This window comes from Labrus mixtus, unplaced genomic scaffold (genome assembly GCF_963584025.1).
Source record: "Labrus mixtus unplaced genomic scaffold, fLabMix1.1 SCAFFOLD_197, whole genome shotgun sequence".
In the NCBI taxonomy this organism is placed as follows: domain Eukaryota; kingdom Metazoa; phylum Chordata; class Actinopteri; order Labriformes; family Labridae; genus Labrus; species Labrus mixtus.
Window position 1 is genome coordinate 2,501 of NW_026870133.1, and position 15,303 is coordinate 17,803.

Here is a 15,303-nt window from a genome sequence, read left to right on the forward strand (position 1 = left end):
GAGGAGACAAGGAGAGGAGACAAGGAAACAAGGAGAGGAGATGAGGAGAGGAGAAAAGACGGGACAAGGAGAGGAGACAAGGAGAGGAGACAAGGAAACAAGGAGAGGAGACGAGGAGAGGAGAAAAGACGAGACAAGGAGAGGCGATGAGGAGAGGAGACGAGACCAGGAGAGGAGACAAGGAAACAAGGAGAGGAGACGAGGAGAGGAGACGAGGAGAGCAGAAAAGACGAGACCAGGAGAGGAAAGGAGACGAGGAGACAAGGAGAGGAGATGAGGAGAGGAGAAAAGACGAGACAAGGAGAGGAGATAAATGAGGAGACGAGACCAGGAGAGGAGGGGAGACGAGGAGGCAAGGAGACGAGACGAGGACAGAAGAGGAGAAAAGATGAGACAAGGAGAGGAGACGAGATGAGACCAGGAGAGGAGATGATATGAGGAGACACGGAGAGGAGACGAGGAGAGGAGAAAACACGAGACAAGGAGAGGAGACGAGACCAGGAGACAAGGAGAGGAGACGAGGAGTGGAGAAAAGACAAGACAAGGAGAGGAGACGAAACAAGGAGACGAGACCAGGAGAGGAGAGGAGATGGAATGACGGGAAACGAGACGAGACGACACAACACCAGGAGAGGAGACAAGGAAACAAACAAGGAGAGGAGACAAGGAGAAGAGAGGAGACAAGACGAGACACAGGAGAGGAGGGGAGGTAAGAGGAGACGAGACGAGGAGAGGAGGGAATAGAAGAGGAGTGAGGGGGGAGGGGAAGGAAGAAGGTGCGAAGAAGGGGTAATGAGAGGAGGAGGAGGGAAGGTGAAGAAGTTTATAAAAATGAAGAGACGAGAGAGAGAAAAGAGGGAGAAAAAGAAAAAGGCAGGAGGGAAAAGTGGGAAAAAGAAAGAAAGAGGGAGGAAAAGGAGGAGAAATGAGGAAGGAGGTCGGAGACCAAGGAAGAAAAGAAGAAAGGTGAATGGTTAAGGTTGAGGAGAAAGAAAGAAATGAAGGTCAGAAAGGTAAGAGAGGGGAAAAAGCAGGTGAAAATAAACGGACAGGTAAGAAGGAAAGGAGAGAGTAAAGGATGGAGAGAGGAGAGCAGAGCAGTAACAACACATCCGTAAAGATCATCAAACAGATTGCGGCGCTAAATGGTCGCTCTCGTCGGTCGTAAATCTGACTCGAACACCGTTTATAGCCGTCGGGGTGAAGTCAGCGAGACGGGAAACCTGCAGGGACGACGCTGCAGGACACAAGGTCACAAACACTCTCGACTCTCCACATCCAAACGCCACGTGTTCGTTCCATCATGACCACTTCTTTATTTATCAACTGTGGATTCAGAAGTCTGGATGTAACTAACCAAACTTAACGCTTTAAGAAAGAGGCGGGGAAACAGAAAGGACACACTCTCTCTCCTACCTGCTGCACACCTGAGGGAGGGGGAGGGTCATCCCCGTTTTTACCTTCATATTTTTCCCCACGCATTGTCGGGCTTTGTTGTCTGAGTTTTCACCTGGCGTCCTATTGTCCGTCGTTTTGTTCCATCAAGTTAGACTTTCCTTCTCCGGTGGTGTAAAAAATGCTCCTGTCCCTTTAAGACTGCTCTTTGAGTCTGCTCCTTTAAAGCCCTCAGTATACTCGCTTTTAACTACTTGTACAAGAAACGCAGCCTCGCGTATCCTGCGGTGGTTTGGAGCGTTGGTTGTGCACGTCCTCAGACATTAACGCTACATATCCGGGAGATGCAATATGCATATGACCACTAGGGGCAGTGTAGGGCTCAACATCGGAGACACCAGAGAGCAGCTACGAAGAAGTTAAGTCGGCAACTACCCGCACTATGATGTGTCGTTGCTGTTGCATAGCAACAAACATGCACGCCAAAATAGCCGGCGACAGATCACTTCTGTGTTGTGTTTTACGCCGTCTGACTAATGTGGTGCTCCCTCTAGAGGAATCCTCCAGTAACACACGTTGTACATGTATGTGGACGTTAACGTTCAGCACTTAGTTTTTACAGGTAGTTCTCGAGAACGACGAGCCGCTCCGTGGTCGTCTCGACACCTGTATATAATATGTAAGATATTATATTTTAATTATTCCTCGGGGCACCACTTCCTGTTAAAGGAAGAAATTAACTTTAACTGTAAAAGTTAATTAATTATTCAGTCTCATATCAGAATGTCAGTAAGTTCTCTAGGATCACTTCAATCATTAAATAAACACAGACAATGTTCTAAATGATTACGTGTGATTTTATTGCATTTTATTGCCCGTCTTTTGTCCGTCATCGTCCTGGGTCTCCGCCCCCTTTTTCTTTCTTTGGTTAAACTTTAAATCTGAGCGCGGCGTCCTCATATGTTTTCTGTCTCTGTGTTTTGAGCTTTCATTTGATTGCTTTGGTAAAGGAGGTCGTTAAAAATTATAAATAAAGTCCTTTTTTTTTTTTTACCTGCAAGGTGACAACTTGAGAGAAAATGGCCTCGGGGACGGCGAGCAGGACGGACAGCAGCCAGATAGAAACGGCCTTCAGACACGTCCAGAAGACGGCGCTGGACGTCTGGATGTCCATCGGGTTCACTATCGCCTTATACCTGACGGAGAGACACAGAGAAATATCCATCTAAGTTTAAATCATAGACTGTAAAAATAATGGACGGGACAAGGTCCCCGGTCTAGTGAAGCTTTTATTTTTAGAGCTCCCCCTGCTGACTGGCTGCAGTATAGGTCATAAACCCCGCCTCCTCAATGATAACAGACGGGATGTGGGTCAAACCTAAACTCTGCTGTGATCATTAGTTATTATCACCCTACATTGTGTTCAAGTGCTCATTTTTCTGTGAAGTTTGTTTTAAATAAGTTATTTGAGGTTGAAAAACGGGATTTTACGTCATATTTCACGATGATTGACAGCCGCGGATCTTGCGTAGCTCTCTTTGTGAATAGTAAAAGTTACGTAGTGAAGGAAAGCCGAGACGCCATTGAATTTTTCCGTTCAGTTTTTTCGTCTTTTTTGAGCTGGCAGAATGAGTTGATCTGCAGTAAACTGTTCTAACCGACTTGTTGGAGCTAAGGGATCTTTGCAGTTTTTTTGGTAAGTAAAAAAGTGTGATTTATGTGTCATTGGTTAAAGTCGTTATCTAGCTAGCTAACACATAAGCAGTCTAAGATTAGCTGAAATGTTGTAAAGCTAGGTTACTTATCCGGCATGATTTATCTTTTTATTTTATTTTTTAAAATGAGCAAACCTAATAACTGACATGCTGTTTCTTGATATTATTATATCATTATTGTGATTTAAATTGTATTTAAAACCAAGAATCGTAATATAAAATCCGCTCATAGATGAGGTTCATTGACTGTACAGTTATTTTACAGCAAAAATAAATAGTCTGGTAAAGTCTCAAAAAAGTATCTAGGGCAAAAACAAAGTCAAATAATTGTAATCTAGCCTGCATCATTACTAATGTGTACATGTTTACAGTCTGAGTGATAAGTGGGTTATACAGAGAGTAACAGGTTTTACTTTCACCGTGCAGACTGAAATTCATAGGACTATATACGAGGGTAGAATATTTCTCTATGTATCCAGATAAAACTAAAGGTAAGATCTGATTTAATATAACTGTTAATGATTTAAGATCCAGATAAAACTAAAGGTAAGATCTGATTTAATATAACTGTTACTGATTTAAGATCCAGATAAAACTAAAGGTAAGATCTGATTTAATATAACTGTTAATGATTTAAGATCCAGATAAAACTAAAGGTAAGATCTGATTTAATATAACTGTTACTGATTTAAGATCCAGATAAAACTAAAGGTAAGATCTGATTTAATATAACTGTTACTGATTTAAGATCCAGATAAAACTAAAGGTAAGATCTGATTTAATATAACTGTTAATGATTTAAGATCCAGATAAAACTAAAGGTAAGATCTGATTTAATATAACTGTTACTGATTTAAGATCCAGATAAAACTAAAGGTAAGATCTGATTTAATATAACTGTTAATGATTTAAGATCCAGATAAAACTAAAGGTAAGATCTGATTTAATATAACTGTTACTGATTTAAGATCCAGATAAAACTAAAGGTAAGATCTGATTTAATATAACTGTTACTGATTTAAGATCTAGATAAAACTAAAGGTAAGATCTGATTTAATATAACTGTTACTGATTTAAGATCCAGATAAAACTAAAGGTAAGATCTGATTTAATATAACTGTTACTGATTTAAGATCCAGATAAAACTAAAGGTAAGATCTGATTTAATATAACTGTTACTGATTTAAGATCCAGATAAAACTAAAGGTAAGATCTGATTTAATATAACTGTTACTGATTTAAGATCTAGATAAAACTAAAGGTAAGCTCTGATTTAATATAACTGTTACTGATTTAAGATCCAGATAAAACTAAAGGTAAGATCTGATTTAATATAACTGTTACTGATTTAAGATCCAGATAAAACTAAAGTTAAGATCTGATTTAATATAACTGTTACTGATTTAAGATCCAGATAAAACTAAAGGTAAGATCTGATTTAATATAACTGTTACTGATTTAAGATCTAGATAAAACTAAAGGTAAGATCTGATTTAATATAACTGTTACTGATTTAAGATCCAGATAAAACTAAAGGTAAGCTCTGATTTAATATAACTGTTACTGATTTAAGATCCAGATAAAACTAAAGGTAAGATCTGATTTAATATAACTGTTACTGATTTAAGATCCAGATAAAACTAAAGGTAAGATCTGATTTAATATAACTGTTACTGATTTAAGATCCAGATAAAACTAAAGGTAAGATCTGATTTAATATAACTGTTACTGATTTAAGATCCAGATAAAACTAAAGGTAAGATCTGATTTAATATAACTGTTACTGATTTAAGATCTAGATAAAACTAAAGGTAAGATCTGATTTAATATAACTGTTACTGATTTAAGATCTAGATAAAACTAAAGTTAAGATCTGATTTAATATAACTGTTAATGATTTAAGATCCAGATAAAACTAAAGGTAAGATCTGATTTAATATAACTGTTACTGATTTAAGATCTAGATAAAACTAAAGGTAAGATCTGATTTAATATAACTGTTACTGATTTAAGATCCAGATAAAACTAAAGGTAAGATCTGATTTAATATAACTGTTACTGATTTAAGATCCAGATAAAACTAAAGGTAAGATCTGATTTAATATAACTGTTACTGATTTAAGATCCAGATAAAACTAAAGGTAAGATCTGATTTAATATAACTGTTAATGATTTAAGATCCAGATAAAACTAAAGGTAAGATCTGATTTAATATAACTGTTACTGATTTAAGATCCAGATAAAACTAAAGGTAAGATCTGATTTAATATAACTGTTACTGATTTAAGATCCAGATAAAACTAAAGGTAAGATCTGATTTAATATAACTGTTACTGATTTAAGATCCAGATAAAACTAAAGGTAAGATCTGATTTAATATAACTGTTACTGATTTAAGATCTAGATAAAACTAAAGGTAAGATCTGATTTAATATAACTGTTACTGATTTAAGATCCAGATAAAACTAAAGGTAAGATCTGATTTAATATAACTGTTACTGATTTAAGATCCAGATAAAACTAAAGGTAAGCTCTGATTTAATATAACTGTTAATGATTTAAGATCCAGATAAAACTAAAGGTAAGATCTGATTTAATATAACTGTTAATGATTTAAGATCCAGATAAAACTAAAGGTAAGATCTGATTTAATATAACTGTTACTGATTTAAGATCCAGATAAAACTAAAGGTAAGCTCTGATTTAATATAACTGTTAATGATTTAAGATCCAGATAAAACTAAAGGTAAGCTCTGATTTAATATAACTGTTAATGATTTAAGATCCAGATAAAACTAAAGGTAAGATCTGATTTAATATAACTGTTACTGATTTAAGATCTAGATAAAACTAAAGGTAAGATCTGATTTAATATAACTGTTACTGATTTAAGATCTAGATAAAACTAAAGGTAAGATCTGATTTAATATAACTGTTACTGATTTAAGATCTAGATAAAACTAAAGGTAAGCTCTGATTTAATATAACTGTTACTGATTTAAGATCCTGATAAAACTAAAGGTAAGATCTGATTTAATATAACTGTTACTGATTTAAGATCTAGATAAAACTAAAGGTAAGATCTGATTTAATATAACTGTTACTGATTTAAGATCCAGATAAAACTAAAGGTAAGATCTGATTTAATATAACTGTTACTGATTTAAGATCCAGATAAAACTAAAGGTAAGATCTGATTTAATATAACTGTTACTGATTTAAGATCCAGATAAAACTAAAGGTAAGATCTAATTTAATATAACTGTTACTGATTTAAGATCTAGATAAAACTAAAGGTAAGCTCTGATTTAATATAACTGTTACTGATTTAAGATCTAGATAAAACTAAAGGTAAGATCTGATTTAATATAACTGTTACTGATTTAAGATCCAGATAAAACTAAAGGTAAGCTCTGATTTAATATAACTGTTACTGATTTAAGATCCAGATAAAACTAAAGGTAAGATCTGATTTAATATAACTGTTAATGATTTAAGATCCAGATAAAACTAAAGGTAAGATCTGATTTAATATAACTGTTACTGATTTAAGATCCAGATAAAACTAAAGGTAAGATCTGATTTAATATAACTGTTACTGATTTAAGATCTAGATAAAACTAAAGGTAAGATCTGATTTAATATAACTGTTACTGATTTAAGATCCAGATAAAACTAAAGGTAAGATCTGATTTAATATAACTGTTACTGATTTAAGATCCAGATAAAACTAAAGGTAAGATCTGATTTAATATAACTGTTACTGATTTAAGATCCAGATAAAACTAAAGGTAAGATCTGATTTAATATAACTGTTACTGATTTAAGATCTAGATAAAACTAAAGGTAAGCTCTGATTTAATATAACTGTTACTGATTTAAGATCCAGATAAAACTAAAGGTAAGATCTGATTTAATATAACTGTTACTGATTTAAGATCCAGATAAAACTAAAGTTAAGATCTGATTTAATATAACTGTTACTGATTTAAGATCCAGATAAAACTAAAGGTAAGATCTGATTTAATATAACTGTTACTGATTTAAGATCTAGATAAAACTAAAGGTAAGATCTGATTTAATATAACTGTTACTGATTTAAGATCCAGATAAAACTAAAGGTAAGCTCTGATTTAATATAACTGTTACTGATTTAAGATCCAGATAAAACTAAAGGTAAGATCTGATTTAATATAACTGTTACTGATTTAAGATCTAGATAAAACTAAAGGTAAGATCTGATTTAATATAACTGTTACTGATTTAAGATCCAGATAAAACTAAAGGTAAGATCTGATTTAATATAACTGTTACTGATTTAAGATCCAGATAAAACTAAAGGTAAGATCTGATTTAATATAACTGTTACTGATTTAAGATCTAGATAAAACTAAAGGTAAGATCTGATTTAATATAACTGTTACTGATTTAAGATCTAGATAAAACTAAAGTTAAGATCTGATTTAATATAACTGTTAATGATTTAAGATCCAGATAAAACTAAAGGTAAGATCTGATTTAATATAACTGTTACTGATTTAAGATCTAGATAAAACTAAAGGTAAGATCTGATTTAATATAACTGTTACTGATTTAAGATCCAGATAAAACTAAAGGTAAGATCTGATTTAATATAACTGTTACTGATTTAAGATCCAGATAAAACTAAAGGTAAGATCTGATTTAATATAACTGTTACTGATTTAAGATCCAGATAAAACTAAAGGTAAGATCTGATTTAATATAACTGTTAATGATTTAAGATCCAGATAAAACTAAAGGTAAGATCTGATTTAATATAACTGTTACTGATTTAAGATCCAGATAAAACTAAAGGTAAGATCTGATTTAATATAACTGTTACTGATTTAAGATCCAGATAAAACTAAAGGTAAGATCTGATTTAATATAACTGTTACTGATTTAAGATCCAGATAAAACTAAAGGTAAGATCTGATTTAATATAACTGTTACTGATTTAAGATCTAGATAAAACTAAAGGTAAGATCTGATTTAATATAACTGTTACTGATTTAAGATCCAGATAAAACTAAAGGTAAGATCTGATTTAATATAACTGTTACTGATTTAAGATCCAGATAAAACTAAAGGTAAGCTCTGATTTAATATAACTGTTAATGATTTAAGATCCAGATAAAACTAAAGGTAAGATCTGATTTAATATAACTGTTAATGATTTAAGATCCAGATAAAACTAAAGGTAAGATCTGATTTAATATAACTGTTACTGATTTAAGATCCAGATAAAACTAAAGGTAAGCTCTGATTTAATATAACTGTTAATGATTTAAGATCCAGATAAAACTAAAGGTAAGCTCTGATTCAATATAACTGTTAATGATTTAAGATCCAGATAAAACTAAAGGTAAGATCTGATTTAATATAACTGTTACTGATTTAAGATCTAGATAAAACTAAAGGTAAGATCTGATTTAATATAACTGTTACTGATTTAAGATCTAGATAAAACTAAAGGTAAGATCTGATTTAATATAACTGTTACTGATTTAAGATCTAGATAAAACTAAAGGTAAGCTCTGATTTAATATAACTGTTACTGATTTAAGATCCTGATAAAACTAAAGGTAAGATCTGATTTAATATAACTGTTACTGATTTAAGATCTAGATAAAACTAAAGGTAAGATCTGATTTAATATAACTGTTACTGATTTAAGATCCAGATAAAACTAAAGGTAAGATCTGATTTAATATAACTGTTACTGATTTAAGATCCAGATAAAACTAAAGTTAAGATCTGATTTAATATAACTGTTACTGATTTAAGATCCAGATAAAACTAAAGGTAAGCTCTGATTTAATATAACTGTTACTGATTTAAGATCCAGATAAAACTAAAGGTAAGATCTGATTTAATATAACTGTTACTGATTTAAGATCCAGATAAAACTAAAGGTAAGATCTGATTTAATATAACTGTTACTGATTTAAGATCCAGATAAAACTAAAGTTAAGATCTGATTTAATATAACTGTTACTGATTTAAGATCCAGATAAAACTAAAGGTAAGATCTGATTTAATATAACTGTTACTGATTTAAGATCCAGATAAAACTAAAGCTAAGCTCTGATTTAATGTAACTGTTACTGATTTAAGATCCAGATAAAACTAAAGGTAAGATCTGATTTAATATAACTGTTACTGATTTAAGATCCAGATAAAACTAAAGGTAAGATCTGATTTAATATAACTGTTACTGATTTAAGATCCAGATAAAACTAAAGGTAAGATCTGATTTAATATAACTGTTACTGATTTAAGATCTAGATAAAACTAAAGTTAAGATCTGATTTAATATAACTGTTACTGATTTAAGATCCAGATAAAACTAAAGGTAAGATCTGATTTAATATAACTGTTACTGATTTAAGATCTAGATAAAACTAAAGTTAAGATCTGATTTAATATAACTGTTACTGATTTAAGATCCAGATAAAACTAAAGGTAAGATCTGATTTAATATAACTGTTACTGATTTAAGATCCAGATAAAACTAAAGGTAAGCTCTGATTTAATATAACTGTTACTGATTTAAGATCCAGATAAAACTAAAGGTAAGATCTGATTTAATATAACTGTTACTGATTTAAGATCCAGATAAAACTAAAGGTAAGATCTGATTTAATATAACTGTTACTGATTTAAGATCCAGATAAAACTAAAGGTAAGATCTGATTTAATATAACTGTTACTGATTTAAGATCCAGATAAAACTAAAGGTAAGATCTGATTTAATATAACTGTTACTGATTTAAGATCTAGATAAAACTAAAGGTAAGCTCTGATTTAATATAACTGTTACTGATTTAAGATCCAGATAAAACTAAAGGTAAGATCTGATTTAATATAACTGTTACTGATTTAAGATCCAGATAAAACTAAAGTTAAGATCTGATTTAATATAACTGTTACTGATTTAAGATCCAGATAAAACTAAAGGTAAGATCTGATTTAATATAACTGTTACTGATTTAAGATCTAGATAAAACTAAAGGTAAGATCTGATTTAATATAACTGTTACTGATTTAAGATCCAGATAAAACTAAAGGTAAGCTCTGATTTAATATAACTGTTACTGATTTAAGATCCAGATAAAACTAAAGGTAAGATCTGATTTAATATAACTGTTACTGATTTAAGATCTAGATAAAACTAAAGGTAAGATCTGATTTAATATAACTGTTACTGATTTAAGATCCAGATAAAACTAAAGGTAAGATCTGATTTAATATAACTGTTACTGATTTAAGATCCAGATAAAACTAAAGGTAAGATCTGATTTAATATAACTGTTACTGATTTAAGATCTAGATAAAACTAAAGGTAAGATCTGATTTAATATAACTGTTACTGATTTAAGATCTAGATAAAACTAAAGTTAAGATCTGATTTAATATAACTGTTAATGATTTAAGATCCAGATAAAACTAAAGGTAAGATCTGATTTAATATAACTGTTACTGATTTAAGATCTAGATAAAACTAAAGGTAAGATCTGATTTAATATAACTGTTACTGATTTAAGATCCAGATAAAACTAAAGGTAAGATCTGATTTAATATAACTGTTACTGATTTAAGATCCAGATAAAACTAAAGGTAAGATCTGATTTAATATAACTGTTACTGATTTAAGATCCAGATAAAACTAAAGGTAAGATCTGATTTAATATAACTGTTAATGATTTAAGATCCAGATAAAACTAAAGGTAAGATCTGATTTAATATAACTGTTACTGATTTAAGATCCAGATAAAACTAAAGGTAAGATCTGATTTAATATAACTGTTACTGATTTAAGATCCAGATAAAACTAAAGGTAAGATCTGATTTAATATAACTGTTACTGATTTAAGATCCAGATAAAACTAAAGGTAAGATCTGATTTAATATAACTGTTACTGATTTAAGATCTAGATAAAACTAAAGGTAAGATCTGATTTAATATAACTGTTACTGATTTAAGATCCAGATAAAACTAAAGGTAAGATCTGATTTAATATAACTGTTACTGATTTAAGATCCAGATAAAACTAAAGGTAAGCTCTGATTTAATATAACTGTTAATGATTTAAGATCCAGATAAAACTAAAGGTAAGATCTGATTTAATATAACTGTTAATGATTTAAGATCCAGATAAAACTAAAGGTAAGATCTGATTTAATATAACTGTTACTGATTTAAGATCCAGATAAAACTAAAGGTAAGCTCTGATTTAATATAACTGTTAATGATTTAAGATCCAGATAAAACTAAAGGTAAGCTCTGATTCAATATAACTGTTAATGATTTAAGATCCAGATAAAACTAAAGGTAAGATCTGATTTAATATAACTGTTACTGATTTAAGATCTAGATAAAACTAAAGGTAAGATCTGATTTAATATAACTGTTACTGATTTAAGATCTAGATAAAACTAAAGGTAAGATCTGATTTAATATAACTGTTACTGATTTAAGATCTAGATAAAACTAAAGGTAAGCTCTGATTTAATATAACTGTTACTGATTTAAGATCCTGATAAAACTAAAGGTAAGATCTGATTTAATATAACTGTTACTGATTTAAGATCTAGATAAAACTAAAGGTAAGATCTGATTTAATATAACTGTTACTGATTTAAGATCCAGATAAAACTAAAGGTAAGATCTGATTTAATATAACTGTTACTGATTTAAGATCCAGATAAAACTAAAGTTAAGATCTGATTTAATATAACTGTTACTGATTTAAGATCCAGATAAAACTAAAGGTAAGCTCTGATTTAATATAACTGTTACTGATTTAAGATCCAGATAAAACTAAAGGTAAGATCTGATTTAATATAACTGTTACTGATTTAAGATCCAGATAAAACTAAAGGTAAGATCTGATTTAATATAACTGTTACTGATTTAAGATCCAGATAAAACTAAAGTTAAGATCTGATTTAATATAACTGTTACTGATTTAAGATCCAGATAAAACTAAAGGTAAGATCTGATTTAATATAACTGTTACTGATTTAAGATCCAGATAAAACTAAAGCTAAGCTCTGATTTAATGTAACTGTTACTGATTTAAGATCCAGATAAAACTAAAGGTAAGATCTGATTTAATATAACTGTTACTGATTTAAGATCCAGATAAAACTAAAGGTAAGATCTGATTTAATATAACTGTTACTGATTTAAGATCCAGATAAAACTAAAGGTAAGATCTGATTTAATATAACTGTTACTGATTTAAGATCTAGATAAAACTAAAGTTAAGATCTGATTTAATATAACTGTTACTGATTTAAGATCCAGATAAAACTAAAGGTAAGATCTGATTTAATATAACTGTTACTGATTTAAGATCTAGATAAAACTAAAGTTAAGATCTGATTTAATATAACTGTTACTGATTTAAGATCCAGATAAAACTAAAGGTAAGATCTGATTTAATATAACTGTTACTGATTTAAGATCCAGATAAAACTAAAGGTAAGCTCTGATTTAATATAACTGTTACTGATTTAAGATCCAGATAAAACTAAAGGTAAGATCTGATTTAATATAACTGTTACTGATTTAAGATCCAGATAAAACTAAAGGTAAGATCTGATTTAATATAACTGTTACTGATTTAAGATCCAGATAAAACTAAAGGTAAGATCTGATTTAATATAACTGTTACTGATTTAAGATCCAGATAAAACTAAAGGTAAGATCTGATTTAATATAACTGTTACTGATTTAAGATCCAGATAAAACTAAAGGTAAGATCTGATTTAATATAACTGTTACTGATTTAAGATCCAGATAAAACTAAAGGTAAGCTCTGATTTAATATAACTGTTACTGATTTAAGATCTAGATAAAACTAAAGGTAAGCTCTGATTTAATATAACTGTTACTGATTTAAGATCCAGATAAAACTAAAGGTAAGATCTGATTTAATATAACTGTTACTGATTTAAGATCCAGATAAAACTAAAGGTAAGATCTAATTTAATATAACTGTTACTGATTTAAGATCTAGATAAAACTAAAGGTAAGCTCTGATTTAATATAACTGTTACTGATTTAAGATCTAGATAAAACTAAAGGTAAGATCTGATTTAATATAACTGTTACTGATTTAAGATCCAGATAAAACTAAAGGTAAGCTCTGATTTAATATAACTGTTACTGATTTAAGATCCAGATAAAACTAAAGGTAAGATCTGATTTAATATAACTGTTACTGATTTAAGAGACTAACTGAAACGTGAACACAAACATCAACAACCTGCGGTGGTGCAATGTAATATTAACGGAGCATCATGCTGCTTAAACTGATAAATATTCTGCATTGTCTTCCACACACCAATTCAACAATCACAAGTTGATCATATTGTAAATTTAATGACGCTCATTGAGAATTTGTACAAAAAATTGACAAAACCTGCGGTGATTGTGACTGTGTCTGTATTTAACACTTTTCAAAGGAAGGTGTTAATACAGGAGATCAGTGTTACACACAACATGCTGCTGTTATTGTAGTTAGGAGGAGACATAGGTACAATAAAAGAAGACATAAAGATCACGTTTTCCCCCACACATGTTAATATGTTTTAAATGTCATACATTTATTTTTTATTTCGCTTCAATAATCGTTAAAGAAGAGAAACACCATGATTAAGCTACAGGCTGTTGTTGTCTTTTTATATCCAAAGAAAACTGAACATCCACAGCCTCTGCATTCAAAAGAATTTCAACATTGATATTTATGTCTTCCTATTTCCCTCTTTTCACCAACATTATATTTTAAACTGGGATTTCCTTTTTCTCAGGTTGCGCGTCTCTCCCCCTAAATGGGCGGGGCGTCTTACCAGGGCTCCTCCCCCCGGACCCTACTGCGCAGACTCTGGCTCCAAATGACGTCAAAATCGCAAGATGGAAGCGCCCGTAAGCGGCGTATTTTGGCTTCAAGAACGTTGAGTGGGAACAGCTACAGTGCACGCCCACTGGTTTAAATAAATAACAACAATTGATCTCTCTCCAGCAGGTTCACTGTTGCCTCATACCTTCAGGCTGTCAAATGGAGCTGCGCTGATTTCACACTCGACGTGCATCATTCTCATCAAACACCTCCTTCTGTTAGCGCTCGAACAGAAGGAGCCTCCTCCACCCCACCATCCACCTGTCCGCTCCATCACTCTTCAAACGTCTGCATGTGAAATTAAACTGTGAGGAGTGATGAGGAGGCGGAGCCTGGACGCCAAACACAAACTATGTTCTGCTGCAATAAATCTCATAAAGTCTTTGTCTGACTGTAGCTCGTTGGCTTTGTTCTGATGCAAATGATGAAACTATTTGTTTCTTGCATATCTCCGCTAAGGCGTTTTGTGTGTTCACTCTGTATATCAGCCCGATCGCTTTACATGATCTTACTATGGGGTTGCCGGATGTGGTCAATCCATTATTTAATCAAGTTTTTTCAGTTGACCACCTTACTGTTAACTTTAACATTGCTCTTCGGGGCCTCCTTGACTCTGTGGCCCCAGTAAAAACTCGGAGGTGTCTTATAAAGAACCATACCCCTTGGATAAACGAGGACTTACAAATCCTTAAAAAGAGCTGCAGAAAAATTGAATGTCAGTGGCGTCACTCAAGGCTTGAAGTGTTTTACCACGCATGGAAAGACAGCCTGACCACCTACCAATCTAGGATGTCAGTCGCAAAAGCACCCTATTATTCAAATTTGATTTCAAATAATAGGCATAATTCCAGACTATTATTTGATACTGTTTCTAGGCTCTCACAGCGTGATCAGGCAGTCAGTGGTACTGACCTATCTGCACATGATGTTTTATTGTTTTTTAATGACAGGGTTGAAAACATCAGAGTCAGAATACCCCAGTCCTACAATGACAAAGCAGAGTGTGTTGCTGCTATGTCCATCTGTACAGGACAAGGCTTTTCTGATTTTGAACCAATTTCTTTGGCTTCTTTGACTAAGGTTGTAATGATGGCATGATGTACAACCTGCTCACTTGATCCTCTGCCGTCTTGGGTTGTCAAAGAGCTTTGGCCTACATTAGGACCTTATGTTTTATCTATCTTAAACTCATCCCTCCTCACAGGAGTTTCTCCAGCTTGCTTCAAAACTGCTGTGGTAAAACCCTTACTAAAGAAGCCTAG

The 15,303-nt window shown here is 31.6% G+C and overlaps 1 protein-coding gene across 1 annotated transcript in view; it reads right to left on the minus strand.

The window, feature by feature from the left end:
* Positions 1–2,626, minus strand: part of LOC132962506 (neuromedin-B receptor-like) — a gene marked incomplete at its 3' end in the record, with an annotated part of 3,317 nt that extends 691 nt beyond the window's left edge. The window contains exon 1 of the mRNA XM_061033455.1: positions 2,450–2,626. Coding sequence (XP_060889438.1) covers positions 2,450–2,620 — 171 coding nt within the window. The remainder of the gene's footprint in view (positions 1–2,449) is intronic.
* Between the last annotated feature and the right edge of the window lie 12,677 nt (positions 2,627–15,303).